Source organism: Pristiophorus japonicus, chromosome 1, assembly GCF_044704955.1.
Source record: "Pristiophorus japonicus isolate sPriJap1 chromosome 1, sPriJap1.hap1, whole genome shotgun sequence".
Classification (NCBI taxonomy): Eukaryota; Metazoa; Chordata; class Chondrichthyes; family Pristiophoridae; genus Pristiophorus; species Pristiophorus japonicus.
In genome coordinates, this window is record NC_091977.1 from 85712853 (window position 1) to 85731124 (window position 18272).

General features: G+C 41.9%; 1 protein-coding gene across 2 annotated transcripts in view; it reads left to right on the forward strand.

The window, feature by feature from the left end:
* Positions 1-18272, forward strand: part of cbwd (COBW domain containing) — a 95122-nt gene that overhangs the window by 66120 nt on the left and 10730 nt on the right. For both annotated transcript variants that reach the window (XM_070881554.1, XM_070881544.1), the window contains exons 11-13: positions 3278-3334; positions 15278-15329; positions 15505-15573. In XM_070881554.1, coding sequence (XP_070737655.1) covers positions 3278-3334; positions 15278-15329; positions 15505-15573 — 178 coding nt within the window. The remainder of the gene's footprint in view (positions 1-3277; positions 3335-15277; positions 15330-15504; positions 15574-18272) is intronic.

Sequence of the window (18272 nt, forward strand, 5' to 3'; positions counted from 1 at the left end):
TGCGAGCCAATTAAAAGAAAGCGGATCTGATGACATAATTTGATGATGCGTCATCAGTCGGTTTCCTTAGTTGTGCTGTCAGTGTTCTACAGCATTGAGGTGCTGCAAACACTGACATACACTTATGGAGGGATTCACAGCATGTAGGGAGGTTCTCTTCCCTTCCCATGGGTGGAAGAGACCTCCCCAGGACACCAACACAGCCTGGTTGCACATTTCACAGGAGGGCACAAGCAGGATGTCATCAGGAGGACCTGGCTGCAGTGGCGCAAACCTTTCAATTATCTCAGTAGATCACGAACCATTACTGCAAAGCCACACTCAACTCATCATGCCGTGCCACTTACCACATTTCCATCCCTCTGCCTTCCCTACCCTACTCCTGCACCTCCTTACTCACACCCAACTTACCTTGCACCTCCACCCATCCCTTCTAACTGCATTATCACATCCCCATCTCATAAGCCCTCCCCCTCACTCGCCCTCATCCTTGACACTTGAGTCTTTTAGCCAATGTTCATGTAAAGTTCATGTTGATGTGTTATCAAACATTTAAATCTTTATTTTCAACACTTTGCCTTCTTGGACAGGTCTTTGTGCACCTTTGAATGTGCTTAGTGAGTTGCAGTGAATGGTGAGACATAACTGAACCCCCTCCCTCCCAGTGGTGATGAGTGTGAAAGGAATGGCTTGGGTATTGTAGGGATGCTTTATGGTGTTGGCGTGGGGTGGTGCCAACCTAGCGCATCATGTGGCAGCCAGGCTATACAGCATCAAGTGAAGTAAATCTGCCTATGCTGAAGCCATCCTTGGCCTCCCGGGCAGCAATGTGGTCAGGTGCTGATGCCCTCTGTCCTGAGCAGCATCTGCTGATTGCGGAGAATGTTGGTGCTACTGGTGTGCCTGGTGATGTTGGGGCTGATCGTGATGGGATTCTGGGGACCAAGATGAGATTTGTTCAAAGGCACCAATGCTGTGTTGGAATAGATGGCAGCTAAGTTGAGACGACAGAAGCAATCTGTAAATGGTGAGAGAGGTTGCTCCAAGGAGGTGACACTGGATGGAGAGTTCACTCCAAACATGTCAAACCTCCATAAAGCTGAAAAGTATATTCCAAATCCTGAAGGATCCAGCTTTTAAGATTGGAAATTGAACAGCTGTGAAATGGTAGTTTTTATACCACTTTTTTAGCTGTCAACTATTCACAGCAATGGAGAGTATTGAGAACCCAACACACTTATCTGACATGATCTCTGAACGCCGGGAACTTCATAACAATGCTGGAAAAATGGTAAACACCTGATCAAATACTTTTTAAATACATTTAAAAAAGCTGTTAATGATTTGAATTGACTCCCCCACCGCTTAATGTCGGGTCTATGAACCGCAGGCAGACCTGGCACTTGGGAAACTGACATGGAGGCGGGCTGAAAGCAGACTTCCACCCCACTGTCAATCACTGCTATTTTGACAGCGGACCCGCCTCCAAACTTGCACGCACGGCGGCGGTAAAATTTCGCCGCCTGTATGGTCTTTTTGATTCATAGTAAGTAATGCCTTGGACTTTTTTTTAAGCAAAGCTATTAGATTGTCAGGAAACACGGTCCTGAGAATTTCAGCATGTCATGGAATTTTAATATTAACTGATTAATATATCAGCCTGATTTTCAGCAGTATGGCTGCTAAGGTGCTTTAATAGACATTAAAATAACTACTTGTCTAGCTAAATTGTTTTTTTTTTGGAAATGCACAAGTTACTCTGCCTATGTATGATTTAATTAAATCAGAAATGTTATGTAATGTCCATTATTGGGGGAGTCTGATACATGCACATTGAACTGCATTTTGGGGCAATGCAGTCGTACATTTATTTTTTGAGAAGGGTACTCATGCATTTTTAAGTCACTCGATAGAGATTTGAATATTTTGCTCCTTAAAGCCAGAAAATTGCAGCCTATATAAATTTGAGATAGATTTGGACTAAATATACACGAGTACAGACATTTTGGTGAACTCTTGCATAGATGTACAAGCTAACCTGTGATGTCAGCAAGTAGGTATTGGAAAGTGCACACTTGGATGTTTCGGGTGAGGAGACCAGGCTCCATGGTGATGCCCTCCATGGTAAAATAACTAGCACTCACTGGTTCGGCTCAAGCATAAAAAATGGCCTCTTGAAAGAATACTAGATGGCACCTGTGGTATCATATCCCTGTACGGAGTCAAGGGGAAGACTGAAAATGTGTGGAATAATTTTTTTTTTTTAATTTTAAATGCATATTACAGGGATATATTTTTTTTGGAAAATTCAAAGTAACAATATTAACAAGTTTTATCAACTTGAATTGTGAGTTACAGGGTATAAGAACATAAGAAAAAGGAGCTGGAGTAGCCATTTGACCCTTCGAGCCTCCTCCGGCATTCAACAAGATCACGGGCTGATCTTCTACCTCAACTCCACCTTCCCGCACTATCCTCATATCTTTTAATTCCCTTAGTTCCCAAAAGTTTTGCGACCTCTGTCTTGAATATACTCAACAACTGAGCATCCACAGCCCTCTGAGGTAGAGAATTCCAAAGATTCACAACCCTTTGAGTGAAGAAATTTCTCCTCGTCTCAGTCCTAAATGGCCGACCCCTTATTCTGAGACTGACCCCATGTTCTAGGTTCCCCAGCCAGGGGAAACATTTTCTCAACATTAACCCTGTCAATCCACTTAAGAATTTTATGTTTCCGTTCGATCACCTCTCATTCTGATAAACTCTAAGGAATATAGGCCGAGTCTACTCAATCTCTCCTCATAGGGCAATCCCCTCATCCCAGGAATCTGTCTAGTGAACCTTCATTGCACTGCTAAGTAATGGTATTTATTGATTGCACCACGAACTGAGTTTCTTTGTATCTGCTACTGAGATGAATATACGTCTCAGGCTCACTTCTATGCATAGCAGTTCATTTTTGAATATGATATATATAGGATATATGATTTCCTTGGTTCCGCAGCTAAATTAAAACTCATCATCACACCATTTCTGCACTTCAGCTAAAATCACATGGTTTATTGATTGCATGAGCCCACACCGATGATGCCTGATGTTGGCTCAGAAATAAAATTGCCAAAAGCTAAATACCTATATATATTGTAAAAATAGAAGTGTGACTTGTTCTTGTAGATTATGTGTCACCCAAACTACTGTTATTGCTTTTTAACATACTATAGCCTGTATATTCTGTATTTAGGTTTCAAATCTCCTTATTTTGTTTGTTGTCTTTCAGGGTTGAACTGGCAGAGGTTCTTGATTTGCATGCTTTCGATAGCCAAGCCTGTGAAAGGTACATTTTGCGTTTACAGGTATACTGTGGTCTGTATTTGTCATCTTTACCTTATAGCTAATTTATTTAATGAAAAGTTCCTTTTCAAAAAGTGAATTAAAGAATAATGAGATAAATAATGTCGCTTGATGGTTGGAAATTTGTTATCGCACTGAAGAGTTGTATAGATTTTCTGCTCATTGACTATGAGTAGTTGAAAAAATGTAGCTGATATTTACTTGTAATTTCTTATGTTCATGTTGACCACTAGCTAATGTATTTTATATCCATTCGCAAAAGCTTAATTACTTCCCAACATAAATGGCCATTATAGCTTATTCTGCAAGAAAGTATATTGTATCCTGTGAAGGGAAGGAAGTGTGCCCCTTTTTAGGCAGGTGAGGAGAAATATAAAAACAGATAGTATGAGCTTCTACAGGTGTACATAAAAAGGAAGGGAGTAGCTAAAGTAAACGTTGGTCCCTTAGAGGATGAGAATGGGGAATTAATAATGGGAAACAGGGACTTTGAACAAATATTTTGTATCGATCTTCACGGTAGAAGACACTAAAAACATCCCTATAATAGATAATCAAGGGGCTAGTACTCGGGAACATAATGGAACTAAAGGTGGACAAGTCCCCTGGACCTGATGGCCTGCATCCTAGGGTCTTAAAAGAAGTGGCTGCAGGGATAGAGGATGTATTGGTTGCAATCTACCAAAATTCCCTGGCGTCAGGAGAGATCACAGCAGATTGGAAAACTGCAAATGTAACGTCCCTATTTTTTTTAAAAAGGAGGTGGACAGAAAGCAGGAAACTATAGACCAGTTAGCCTAACATCTGTCATTGGGAAAATGCTGAAGTCCATTATTAAGGAAGTCATGGCAGGACATTTGGAAAATCATAATGTCAGCGTGGTTTTATGAAAGGGAAATCATGTTTGAAAAATTTGCTGGAGTTCTTTGAGGATGTAACGAGCAGGGTGGATAAGGGGAAACCAGTGGATGTAGCGTATTTGGATTTCCAGAAGGCATTGGTTAAGGTGCCCCATAGAAGGTTACTGTACAAGGTAAGAGCTCATGGGGTTGGGGGTAATATATTAGCATGGATAGATGATTGGCTAACTAACAGAAAACAGAGAGTCGGGATAAATGGGTCATTTTCAGATTGGCAAACAGTAACTAGTGGGATGCCACATGGATCGGTGCTGGGGCCTCAACTATTTACAATCTATATTAATGACTTGGATTAAAGGACCGAGTGTAATGTAGCCAAGTTTGCTGCTGATATAAAGATGGGTGGAAAAGCAAGTTATGAGGAGGATGCAAAAAATCTGCAAAGGGACATAGACAGGCTAAGTGAGTGGGCAAACATTTGGCAGATGGAGTACAATGTGGGAAAGTGAGAGGTTATCCAATTTGGTAGGAAAAATAAAAAAGCAAATTATTATTTAAATGGAGAGAGATAACAAAATGCTGCAGTTCAGAGGGACCTTGTGCATGAAACGCAAAGCTTAGTATGCAGGTACAGGAAGGCAAATTGAATGTTGGCCTTTGTTGCAAGGGAGATGGAGTATAAAAGCACGGAAGTCCTGCTACAATTGTACAGGGTATTGGTGAGACCACACCGAGAGTACTGCGTACAGTTTTGGTCTCTTTATTTAAGGAAGGATATACTTGCATTGGAGGTTGTTCAGAGAAGGTTCATTAGTTGATTCCGGAGATGAGGGGGTTGACTTATGAGGATAGGTTGAGTAGTTTGGGACTATACTCATTGGAGTTTAGAAGAATGAGAGGTGATCTTATTGAAACATGTAAGACACTGAGGGGGCTCGACAAGATAGATACTGAGAGGAATTTTTCCACTCGTGAGGGAATCTAGAACCAGGAGGCATAGTTTAAGAATAAGCGGTTGCCCATTTAGAACTGAGATGAGGAGGAATTTCTTCTCTGAAGGTTGTAAATCTGTGGAATTCTCTGCCGTTCAGAGAAGGTTCACTAGGTTGATTCCAGAGATAAGGACACCTATATTCTCTCCATCACAGATAGAATAAACATAGAGACACCTGCATAGACATAGACAGCAGAAGGAGACACTGAAATTGCATCTAATGATGCACATCAATTATTTTTGTCAATTTACTTTGTGAGGACAGTTTTTATTATTTACATTGTACTGTTTAAACCTGAGGTTTTACATAGGATATACAACACAGAAACAGGCCAACCAGTCCATGCTGCCGTTTATGCTCCACTTGAGCCTCCTCACGTATTTCCTCATCTAACTCTATCGGCATAACCCACTATTCAATCTCCCTCATATGCTTATCTAACCATCCCTTAAATGCATCTATACTAATCGCTTCAACCACTCTCTATGGTAGCAAGTTCCACATTCTCAGCACTCTCTGGGTAAAGAAGTTTCTTTTGAAATCCCTATTTGATTTCTTGGTGACTATCTTGTATTGATGGCCTCTAGTTATGCTCTTCCCCACAAGTGGATACACTCTGTATTTACTCAAAATCTTTCATAATTTTTAAAACCTCTATTCGGTCACCCCTCAGCCTTATTTTTTCAAGAGAAAAGAGACCCAGTCTGTTTATCCTTTTCTGGTATCATCCTTGTAAATCTTCTCTGCACTCTCTCCAGTGCCTCTATATTCTTTTTGTGATATGTCGGCCCAAGTTGCCCGCAGTATCCAAGTTTGGTCTAACTACCGTTTGATACAAGTTTAGCATAACGTAACTACTGTTCAATTCTGTCTCTCTAGAAATAAACCCTAGTGCTTGGTTTTTTACGGCCTTATTATTGTGTGTTGCTATTTGTGTAGTGATTTGTGTATTTGTATTCAGAGATCCCTTTGTTCCTCTACCCCACCCGAGCTAGCACCCTCCAAGTAATAAGTGACCTCCCTATTCTTCATACCAAAATGTAATACCTCACATTTATCTGTTTAAATTGATTTTCCAATTATATGCCCATTCTGCAAGTTTATTAATGTCTTCCTGTAATTTATTGCAGTCCTCCTCAGTATTGACTATCTTCCCCCCCCCCCCCCCCCCCCCACCCCAGCTCCTCCAATTTGGTGTCCTAGGGATTGGAGGGTAGCTAATGTAACCCTACTTTTTAAAAAACGAGGGAGAGAGAAAACAGGGAATTATAGACCGGTTAGCCTGACATCGGTAGTGGGGAAAATGTTGGAATCAATTATTCAAGATGTAATAGCAGCGCATTTGGAAAGCAGTGATAGGATCGGTCCAAGTCAGCATGGATTTATGAAAGGGAAATCATGCTTGACAAATCTTCTAGAATTTTTTGAGGATGTGGACAAGGGAGAACCAGTAGATGTGGTACATTTGGACTTTCAAAAGGCTTTTGACAAGGTCCCACACAAGAGATTGGTGTGCAAAATTAAAGCACATGGTATTGGGGGTAATGTATTGACATGGATAGAGAACTGGTTGGCAGACAGGAAGCAAAGAGTAGGAATAAACAGGTCCTTTTCAGAATGGCAGGCAGTGACTCGTGGGTAACTACAAGGTTCAGTGCTGGGACCCCAGCTATTTACAATATACATCAATGATTTAGATGAAGGAATTGAATGTAATATCTCCAAGTTTGCAGATGACACTAAGCTGGGTGGCAGTGTGAGCTGTGTGGAGGATGCTAAGAGGCTGCAGTGTGACTTGGACATGTTAGGTGAGTGGGCAAATGAATGGCAGATGCAGTATAATGCAGATAAATATGAGGTTATCCACTTTGGTGGCAAAAACAGGAAGGCAGAATATTATCTAAATGGTGACAGATTAAGAAAAGGGAAGGTGCAACGAGACCTGGATGTCATGGTACATCAGTCATTGAAAGTTTGCATGCAGGTACAGCAGGTGGTGAAGAAAGCAAATGGCATGTTGGCCTTCATAGCTAGAGGATTTGAGTATAGGTGCAGGGAGGTCTTACTGCAGTTGTACAGGGCCTTGGTGAGGCCACACCTTGAATATTGTGTACAGTTTTGTTCTCTTAATCTGAGCAAGGACATTCTTGCTATTGAGGGAGTGCAGTGAAGGCTCACCAGACTGATTTCCTGGATAGCAGGACTGACATATGAAGAAAGACTGGATCGACTAGGCTTATATTCACTGCAATTTAGAAAAATGAGAGGGGATCTCATAGAAGCATATAAAATTCTGATGGGATTGGACAGGTTAGATGCAGGAAGAATGTTCCCGATGTTGGGGAAGTCCAGAGCCATGGGTCACAGTCTAAGGGTAAGGGGTAAGCCATTTAGGACAGAGATGAGGAGAAACTTCTTCACTCAGAGAATTGTGAACCTGTGGAATTCTCTATCACAGAAAGCTGTTGAGGCCAGTTCGTTAAATATATTCAAAAGGGAGTTAGATGTGGCCCTTACGACTAAAGAGATCAAGCGGTATGGAGAGAAAGCAGGAATGGGGTACTAAAGTTGCAAAAATGATCAGCCATGATCATATTGAATGGTGGTTCAGGCTCGAAGGACCGAATGGCCGACTCCTGCACCTATTTTCTATGTTTCTATGTTTCATTTGCAAATTTTGAAATTGTGTTTTTGATTCCAAAGTCTAAATTGTTAATATAAATTGTGAACAACAGTGGTTGCAGCACTGATCCTGTGGAACACCACTTGCCACCTTCTGCCACTGAATAGCTACCCGTTACCCCTATTCTCTGCTTTCTGACTTGAACCCAAATAACTATCAATTCTGTTACTTGTCCTCTGATTCCACATTCTCTGACCTTATTCATTAGTCTATTATGTCATACAATCTAGTCAAGCTGTTCCAGTACAGCTGTATTATCTAGTCAAGCTATTCCAGTCAAGCTACAACACTGGCATCTACCCGACAATGTGGAAAACTGCCCAGGTATGTCTTGTCCACAAAAAGCAGGACAAATCCAATCTGGCCAATTACCGCCCTATTAGTCTACTCTCAATCATCAGTAAAGTGATGGAAAGTGTCGTCGACAGTGCTGTCCAGAAGCACTTATTCACCAATAACCTGCTCAGTTTGGGTTCCATCAGGACGACTCTGCTCCAGACCTCATTACAGCCTTGGTCCAAATATGGACAAAAGAGCTGAATTCCAGAGGTAAGGTGAGAGTGACTGCCCTTGACATCGTGGCAGCATTTGGTCAAGTGTGGCATAAAGGAGCCCTAGTAAAATGGAATTCAATGGGAATTGAGGAAAACGCTCCACTTGCTGGAGTCATACCTGGCACAAAGGAAGATGGTTGTTGATGGAGGTCAATCATCCTTCTAGGTGGTAGAGGCCACGGGTTTGGGAGATGCTGTCGAAGGTGCCTTGGCGAGTTGTTGCAGTGCATCTTGTAGATAGTATACACTGCAACCACGGTGCAACAGTGGTGGAGGGAGTGAATGTTTAAGCTGGTGGATGTGGTGCCAATAAAGCGGGCTGCTTTGTCCTGGATGGTGTCGAGCTTCTAGGCAAATGGAGAGTATTCTATCCCACTCCTGACTTGTGCCTTGTAGATGGTGGAAAGGCTTTAGGGAGTCACGAGGTGAAATACTCACCACAGAATACCCAGTCTCTGACCTGCTCTTGTAGCCACACTATTTATGTGGCTGGTCCAGTTAAGTTTCTGGTCAATGGTGACCCCCAGGATGTTGATGGTAGGGGATTCGGCAATGGTAATGTTGTTGAATTTCAAGGGGCGGTGGTTAGACTCTCTCTTGTTAGAGATTGTCATTGCCTGGCACTTGAGTGGCGTACATGTTACTTGCCACTTGTCAGCCGAAGTCTGAATGTTGTCCAGGTCTTGCTGCATGCGGGCATGGACTGCATCATTATCTGAGGAGTTGCGAATCATCAGCGAACATCCCCACGTCTGACCTTACGATGGAGGGTAGGTCATTGATGAAGCAGCTGAAGATGGTTGGGCCTAGGACACTGCCCTGAAGAACTCCTGCAGCAATACCCTGGGGGTGAAATGATGGCCTCCAACAACCACAACCATCTTCCTTTGTGCTCGGTATGATTCCATCCAGTGGAGAGTTTCCCCCCTGATTCCCATTGACTTCAGTTTTACATAAGAACATAAGAAATAGGAACAGGAGTAGGACATATAGCCCCTCGAGCCTGCTCCGCCATTCAATACGATCATGGCTGATCTGATCATGGACTCAGGTCCACTTCCCTGCCCGCTCCCCATAACCCCCTTATCCCCTTATCGTTTAAAAAACTGTCTATTTCTGTCTTAAATTTATTCAATGTCCCAGCTTCCACAGCTCTCTGAGGCAGCGAATTCCACAGATTTACAACCCTCTGAGAGAAGTAATTCCTCATCTCTTTTAAATGGGCGACTCCTTATTCTAATATTATGCCCTCTAGTTCTAGTCTCCCCCATCAGTGGAAACATCCTCTCTGCATCCACTTTGTCAAGCCCCCTCATAATCTTAATATGTTTTGATAAGATCACCTCTCATTCTTCTGAATTCCAACGAGTAGCGGCCCAACCTACTCAACCTTTCCTCATAAGTCAACCCCGTTACCTCCGGAATCAACCAGTGAACCTTCTCTGAACCGCCTCCAAAGCAAGTATATCCTTTCATAAATATGGAAACCAAAACTGCACGCAGTATTCCAGGTGTGGCCTCACCAATACCCTGTATAGCTGTAGCAAGACTTCCCTGCTTTTATACTCCATCTCTTCTGCAATACTCCATCTCTTCTGCAATAAAGGCCAAGATTCCATTGACCTTCCTGATCACTTGCTGTACCTGCATACTATCCTTTTGTGTTTCATGCACAATCACCCCCAGGTCCCGCTGTACTGCAGCACTTTGCAATCTTTCTCCATTTACATAATAACTTGCTCTTTGATTTTTTTCTGCCAAAGTGCATGACCTCACACTTTCCAACATTATACTTCATCTGCCAAATTTTTGCCCACTCACTTAGCCTGTCTATGTCCTTTTGCAGATTTTTTGTGTCCTCCTCACACATTGCTTTTCCTCCTATCTTTGTATCGTCAGCAAACTTGGCTACATTACACTCAGTCCCTTCTTCCATGTTGTTAATATAGATTGTAAATAGTTGGGGTCCCAGCACTGATCCCTGCGGCACCCCACTAGTTACTGGTTGCCAACCAGAGAATGAACCATTTATCCCAACTCTCTGTTCTTTGTTAGTTAGCCGATCCTCTATCCATGCTAATATATTAACCCCAACCCTATGAACTTTTATCTGGTGCAGTAACTTTTTATGTGGCACCTTGTCAAATGCCTTCTGGAAGTCGAAATACACCACATCCACTAGTTCCCCTTTATCCACCCTGTTCGTTACATCCTCAAAGAATTCCAGTAAATATATCAAACATGACTTCCCCTTCATAAATCCATGCTGACTCTGCCTGACCAAATTTTGTTTTTCCAAATGTCCAGCTGCTGCTTCTTTAATAATGGACTCCAACATTTTCCTAACCACAGATGTTAGGCTAACTGGTCTATAGTATCCTGCTTTTTGTCTGCCTCCTTTTTTAAACAGGGGTGTTACATTTACAGTTTTCCAATCTGCTGGGACCTCCCCAGAATCCAGGAAATTTTGGTAAATTACAACCAATACATCCACAATCCCTGCCACTACTTCTCTTAATACCCTAGGATGCAAGTCATCAGGTCCAGGGGATTTATCTGCCTTTAGTCCCATTATCTTACTGAGTACCACCTCCTTAGTGATTGTGTTAAGTTCCTGCCCCCCAAAGCCCCTTGACTATCCACTGTTGGAATATTGTTAGTGTCCTCTACCATAAAGACTGATACAAAATATTTTTTCAGAGTTTGTGCCATCTCCATGTTTACCATTACTAATTCCCCGGTCTTGTCCTCTAAGCGACCAACATTTACTTTAGCCACTCTTTTCCTTTTTATATACCTATAGAAACTCTTGCTATCTGTTTTTATATTTTGTGCTAGTTTACTTTCATAGTCCATCTTCCTTTTCTTAATCATTTTTTTAGTCATTCTTTTCTGCCTTTTAAAAGCTTCTCAGTCTTCTGTCCTCCCACTAGTTTTGGCCACTTTGAATGCTCTTGTTTTTAATTGGATACCATCCTTTATTTCTTTAGTTAGGTACAGATGGCTATCTTTTCTCTTGCACCTTTTCCTCCTCACTGGAAGATATTTTTCTTGAGAGTTGTGAAATATTTCCTTAAATGTACACCACTGTTCATCAACCGTCCTACACTTGAATCTATTTTCCCAGTCCACTTTAGCCAACTCTGCCCTCATACCTTCATAGTCTTCTTTATTTAAGCTTAGTACGCCCTCCATCTGAATTTGAAATTCAATCATGCTGTGATCACTCATTCCAAGGGGATCCTTTACTAGGAGATTGTTTATTAATCCTGTCTCGTTACACAGGAGCAGATCTAAGATAGCCTGCCCCCTGGTTGGTTCCATTACATACTGCTCAAGGAACCCGTCCCTTATGCATTCTACGAACTCCTCCTCAAGGCTACCCTGACCAATTTGATTTGTCCAATTAATATGGAGGTTAAAATCACCCATGATTATTGCTGTTCCCTTTTTACAAGCCCCCACTACTAGGGCTTCTTGATGCCGCACTCAGTTAAATGCTGCCTTGATGTCAAGGACATTCACTCTCGCCTCGCCTCTGGAATTCAGCTCTTTTGTCCATGTTTGGACCAAGGCTGTAATGAGGTCTGGAGATGAGTGGTCCTGGCAGAACCCAAAGTGAGCATTGGTGAGCAGGTTATTGGTGAGTAAGTGCTGCTTGATAGCACTGTCAATGACACCTTCCATCACTTTGCTGATGATTGAGAGTAGACTGATGGGGCAGTAACTGGCCGGATTGGATTTGTCCTGATTTTTGGGGACAGGATTTACCTGGGCCGTTTTCAGATTGTCGGGTAGAAGCCAGTGTTGTAGCTATACTGGAACAGCTTGGCTCGAGGCGTGGCTAGTTCTGTGTTTATATTGCTGTTGATGTTGCGGACAGGAACCAACTCTTTTTTGGTAGTTTGCATTTCTCCTGATGTTGGCAACATCATCTCATTTACGCTGCTGCTTTGCAACTGGTGGTGAAGCTGTTGTCAGCAACAAAGTAGTCGTGCAAATGCAACTTTAAAGTAAATTCACTTTTGGTGCTTTGTATCAATGCTATGTCATCAGCTGTGGTATCTGAGATAGATGAAAATCCTGTTTCCTGAGGATTGAATAACAGAAGCTGCAGAATGTTTTCGTGTTTCTGCTATCAATGGTAGCTGACGAGTATAAACTGAAAGGATGTAGTAATGTAGAACATGCAATTATACCGTTGCTGGATCAGTAACAGCGTCGGGAGTCTCCGCTAATTCTACTGTAGAATTTTTAAAAAATTTTAGGTGGCATATTTTCATGTGTCGAATATTCAAGTTTAAGAAAGGTCACTGGCATCATTCAGTTTCTGTAATAACAAGGTTATAAATAGGCCTCATCTCCAAATAGGTTTGAGGGAGAGTTCAAGTGACAAGGCCCCAAGTTTCCACACGCGGCAAAACAGGCGCCCTTCCGAGCTGGGCGCCCGTTTTTCACGCCGAAAACGGCGCCTGAAAAAAAACGCGCTATTCTCGAGCGCTTTGCAGCTCGATGTCTGCTTGGCGCGGCGCGCAGGGGGCGGAGCCTACCACTCGCGCCAATTTTGTAAGTAGGAGGGGGCGGGTACAATTTAAATGAGTTTTTTTCGTGCCGGCAACCCTGCGCGTGCGCGTTGGAGCGTTCACGCACGTGCAGTGTGAAGGAAACATTGGCACTCGGCCATTTTAAAAAGTGCTGCAGAAAAAGTGAAAATTTGTTTATTGAACCCTTGCAAAGGCTTGTATTTTAATTTTCTTGATATTTCTGTGTGTGAGGGTGAGGGAGTGCATTCTGTAATTAAAGATAGACTGTGATAAACGGGACACATGCACTTGTTTGAGACTATTCAAATTCTTTGTAGCTGTTCAATTTTTAACATTTTTTAATAACACCACATTGCCCTTCCATGATCAGCACTGAGGCTTCTTGCAGCTTTCTCCCTCTGCCGTCCGTCGGGCCCGACGGCAAACAGCTGCCTCAAGTAATGAGCTTTCCTGCAGCCTTCTCCCTGCCTCCCCCCCCCCCCCCCCCCCTGCCGTCGGGAACGGCTGCCTCAAGTAATGAGGCTTCCTGCAGCCTTCTCCCTGCCTCCCCCACCCCCCCCGCCCCCCCCCCCCTGCCGTCGGTCGGTCCCGACGGCAAACCGCTGAAAGGCCTGCCTGAAGCACTTTCACACAGGTAGGAACATGGTTTATTTAATCTTTTCTTTGCTTATAAATTTTTATTCAGGTTGGATTTATTTGTATAATATTTGTATAAGTATAACTAAGGATTTATTGTAGAATGTAATGACGTCCCTTTCCCGCCCTCTCCCCCCACCTCGTTCCCGACGCCTAATTTGTAACCTGCGCCTGATTTTTTAATGTGTAGACAAAGTTTTTTCAAGCCTACAAAAATCTTCACTTGCTCCATTCTAAGTTAGTTTGGAGTACATTTTCACTGGAAACTTTCAAATCAGGCGTCAGTGGCCAGACACGCCCCCTTTTGAAAAAAAAATTCTGTTCAAAAGTGAAACTGTTCTACCTGACTAGAACTGCAGAAAACTTAAATGTGGAGAATTCCGATTTCTAAAATACTCCGTTCTCCACCAGTTGCTCCTAAAAATCAGGAGCAAATCATGTGGAAACTTGGGGCCTAAGTGTTTAAATGGATTTCACTGTAAACATTCCCATTGTGATCAAATGACTTTGATTGATGTCATTTAATAAAGATGTCAAAATTGTGTCTGAGAAAAAAAATCTTGAACATCTAGTTAACACTACCCAACGATAAATATGTTCATTTTGATCATTATTCAGTCACCATCAGTGACTTTGGTGCTTCTTTCAACTGATGTCACATCTGCAACTGAATGTCTGTCTTTAAAAGCTTATTTTAGAAGTGCAATACAGACCTAGGCCTAGATTTTTGCCAACTTTATGATCGGGTTTTTGCCGAGATTTGATGCTCCGCGGTGAAAACCCGGTTGGCGGGATCCTTGGTGACCTCTTTGCGGTGGCGCTTTCATATAGCGCCGGGGAAAGGAGCGCTGACGTGAAACGACGTGCAATGCCGCGGATTGCATTACCATCGTACTTTCGGCTTTCTCGGGACCCATGCGCCCAGAATAACGACAGTGAAATCTGTCGGTGCAGCCCTGTCAGCAGCGTAAAGTATGAAGACCTGCAAAAAGGGTACGTTTTTATTTTTTGATTATTTCTAAACAATTTAGTAGGTAAGGGTTTTTTGAATGTTTTTTTAAATTTTTTTTTTGTTAGTTTTGTTCTCCCCTTCCAAGGCCCCTCTCGCAGCGCTACCAGCCCCGGACTAAAGTTGCAAAAACTCGCAGTTTGTGCCGCGAATCCTCGTGCAATGCTGTCTTTACCGATGGCGCATACGTAAAGGCCGAAAGTTAGGCCTAAAAACAGTAGCACAGCGAAAACGGTAATTTTGGCGTAAAACTAGCTGAAAACCGAAAATCTAGCCCCATGTGTTTTACTGTGCTTCACTGTTCTTTTAATCAATATAGGACATAATCATCTTTTTATGTCTTGTATAGTATGGCAAACAGATGTTGGATTCTGTGGAATTTGCATGTGAATGCAATGTTCATTTTCTTGGCTTTGGAATAATGTCCTATTTATACGAGGCCATTTTATGGAGCAATCATGTAGGAGAAAGAACGCTCACCTCCTACCTTGTCTACTCCTATCCTCCCATTCCTGCAATAATATACCCTTGACTGCTTGTTGCTTTTTCTCTTTTTTTTTATGTATCTGTGCATTTACTATAGTCATAGTTGAATGCACCTTGAAAGAAAGAATTAAATACATTTATACTAGCTATTTTGTTTAGTTTGCAGGAAAAGTTATGCCTTGTGCAGACGGCCCAACCTCACCTTGATAAGGTAACGAGATTTTGTGAAGTACACATTGTGCATTTGACTTTTTGCAATGAAATATTGTTACTTTATTGATGTTTAACATTAAAAAATCCATAATTACAATGCTGGATGTAGCTGCAACAATTTGAATGAGATAGTCTTACCTACAGCAACTGTAGATTGTTTTTATTTAATACAGAGTATCATTACAGTTACATTTGAACTCCCTGGCACGATTCTTGAAGAAGACTTAAACATATACCTTCAGGTATGTTTTTTTTTTAAATACTCTTTTTTTTTTTAAAAAACATTTTTTTTTCTTTTTGGTCTGAGCATAACCTTTTTTTTGCAGAAAAACACTTGTGGCTAACTGTAAATTACTTTTATGGCTTTTTAATATTTATCTTATTATTTCATTCTTGTGCTTTGCTCATCATGGGCTATGACGTGCCGACCAGTCAGCATTGTGAACATTTTAGAAGTGAGTTTTAAAGTCAAAAGAATAACAGTTTTAAAAAGTCAGTTAAAACAAAATGAATTCATTTCATTCTAAATGAGTGAGTGTTATCAGGTTTGCATATGATGGTGCCTCTGACGTTGTTTTTGTGGTCTACTAGATGGGATGCATTATGTGGGTGATTTAAGTGTGAATCTATATTGCATCAGTCCATAGCATAGCATGTTGGTACAGTAAGACATTGCACCATGTTAAGATATTCACAGTGTTCTTCCTTAGCTTTGATTTATACTAAAATGAAATGCTTGCAACTCAAGAAATTGTGTTAGGGAAATTGATGGGATTGAAGGCCGATAAATCCCCAATGCCTGATAGTCTGCATCCCAAAGTACTTAAGGAAGTGGCCCGAGAAATAGTGGATGCATTGGTGGTCATTGTCCAACATTCTTAGAATCTGGATCAGTTCCTATGTATTGGAGGGTCGCTAATGTAACCCCACTTTTTAAAAAAGGAGGGAGAGAGAAAACAGGAAATTATAGACTGGCTAGCCTGACATCGGTAGGGGGGAAAATGTTGGAATCAATTATTAAAGATGTAATAGCAGCGCATTTGGAAAGCAGTGACAGGATCGGCCCAAGTCAGCATGGATTTATGAAAAGGAAATCATGCTTGACAAATCTTCTAGAATTTTTTGAGGATGTAACTAGTAGAGTGGACAAGGGAGAACCAGTGGATGTGGTGTATTTGGAATTTCAAAAGGTTTTGACAAGGTCCCACTCAGGAGATTAATATGCAAAATTAAAGCACGTGGTATTGGGGGTAATGTATTGTCGTGGATAGAGAACTGGTTGGCAGACAGGAAGCAAAGAGTAGGAATAAATGGGTCCTTTTCAGAATGGCAGGCAGTGACTAATTGGGTACCGCAAGGTTCAGTGCTGGTACCCCAGATATTTACAATATACATTGATGATTTAGACTAAAGAATTGAATATAATATCTCTAAGTTTGCAGATGACACTAAGCTGGGTGGCAGTGTGAGCTGTGAGGAGGATGCCAAAAGGCTGCAGGGTGACGTGGCAAATGCATGGCAGATGCAGTATATATGTAGATAGCTGTGAGGTTATCCACTTTGGTGGCAAAAACAGGAAGGCAGAATATTATCTGAATGGTGACCGATTCGGAAAAGGGGAGGTGCAACGAGACCTGGGTGTCATGGTACATCAGTCATTGAAAGTTGGCAACCAGGCACAGCAGGCTCTGAAGAAGGCAAATGGCATGTTGGCCTTCATAGCGAGAGGATTTGAGTATAGAAGCAGGGAGGTCTTGCTGCAGTAAGTCTTGCTGGCTTTGGTGAGGCCACACCTTGAATATTGTGTACAGTTTTGGTCTCCTAATCTGAGGAAGGACATTCTTGCTATTGAGGGTGCAGCAAAGGTTCATCAGACTGATTCCTCGGATGACAGGACTGACATATGAAGAAAGACTGGATCGACTAGGCTTATATTCACTGGAATTTAGAAGAATGAAAGGGGATCTCGTAAAAGCATATAAAATTCTGACGTGATTGGACAGGTTAGATGCAGGAAGAATGTTCCCAATGTTGGGGAAATCCAGAACCAGGGGTCATAGTCGAAGAATAAGGGGTAAGTCATTTAGGACCAAGATGAGGAGAAACTTCTTCACTCAGAGAATTATGAACCTGTGGAATTCTCTACCACAGAAAGTTGTTGAGACCAGTTCATTAGATATATTAAAAGGGAATTAGATGTGGCCCTTACGGTTAAAGGGATCAAGAGGTATGAAGAGAAAGCAGGAATGGGGTACTGAAGTTGCATGATCGGCCATGATCATATTGAATGGTGGTGCAGGCTCGAAGATATATTGCAATGAGTGTGAGCTTCAATGTGAGGAAACAAATAGCATAAATTGTGAAATGTACCCAAAATTCCTCAGTAGCTCTGGCAATCATTCTAAATTGCAGCACTGAGGCATATATGTTAGTCATATTAGAGCATTGTCCTTTTGTATGGGAGTGCTTAATTGACTCCTTTACTACAAAGTCGTCATTTGCTTTGTGTTTCTTTGAGATGTTTTTAAATCTATTTTGCCAAGTTGGGTTTGTGATAATTAACCTTTGACTGAGCCATTGCTAATACCTCTATAAAACCAGTCATTTTAGTTGGTCGCGTTCTCATTGGATTCAAATCTCTTGTCAGCACCTCAGCACATTATTGAAGCTGAAAACTCTATGCATTCCATTTTCAGAGGTGCTTCAGATTAGATGTTAAACCGAGGCCCTGTGTACCTGCTCTGATGGTCTGGGTTGACTTTAGAGATCCTATGGCACTATTCAAAGATCAAGGAGTTTCCGGTGTCTTGTCTGACACTCATTCCTCAACCAGCACTGCTAAGAAAAGATTAGCTGGTTATTCATCCTTTTGCTGTTTGTGGGATTGTGATGTGTGGAAACTGGTTGCTATGTTTACCTACATAACAGCAGTGACTACATC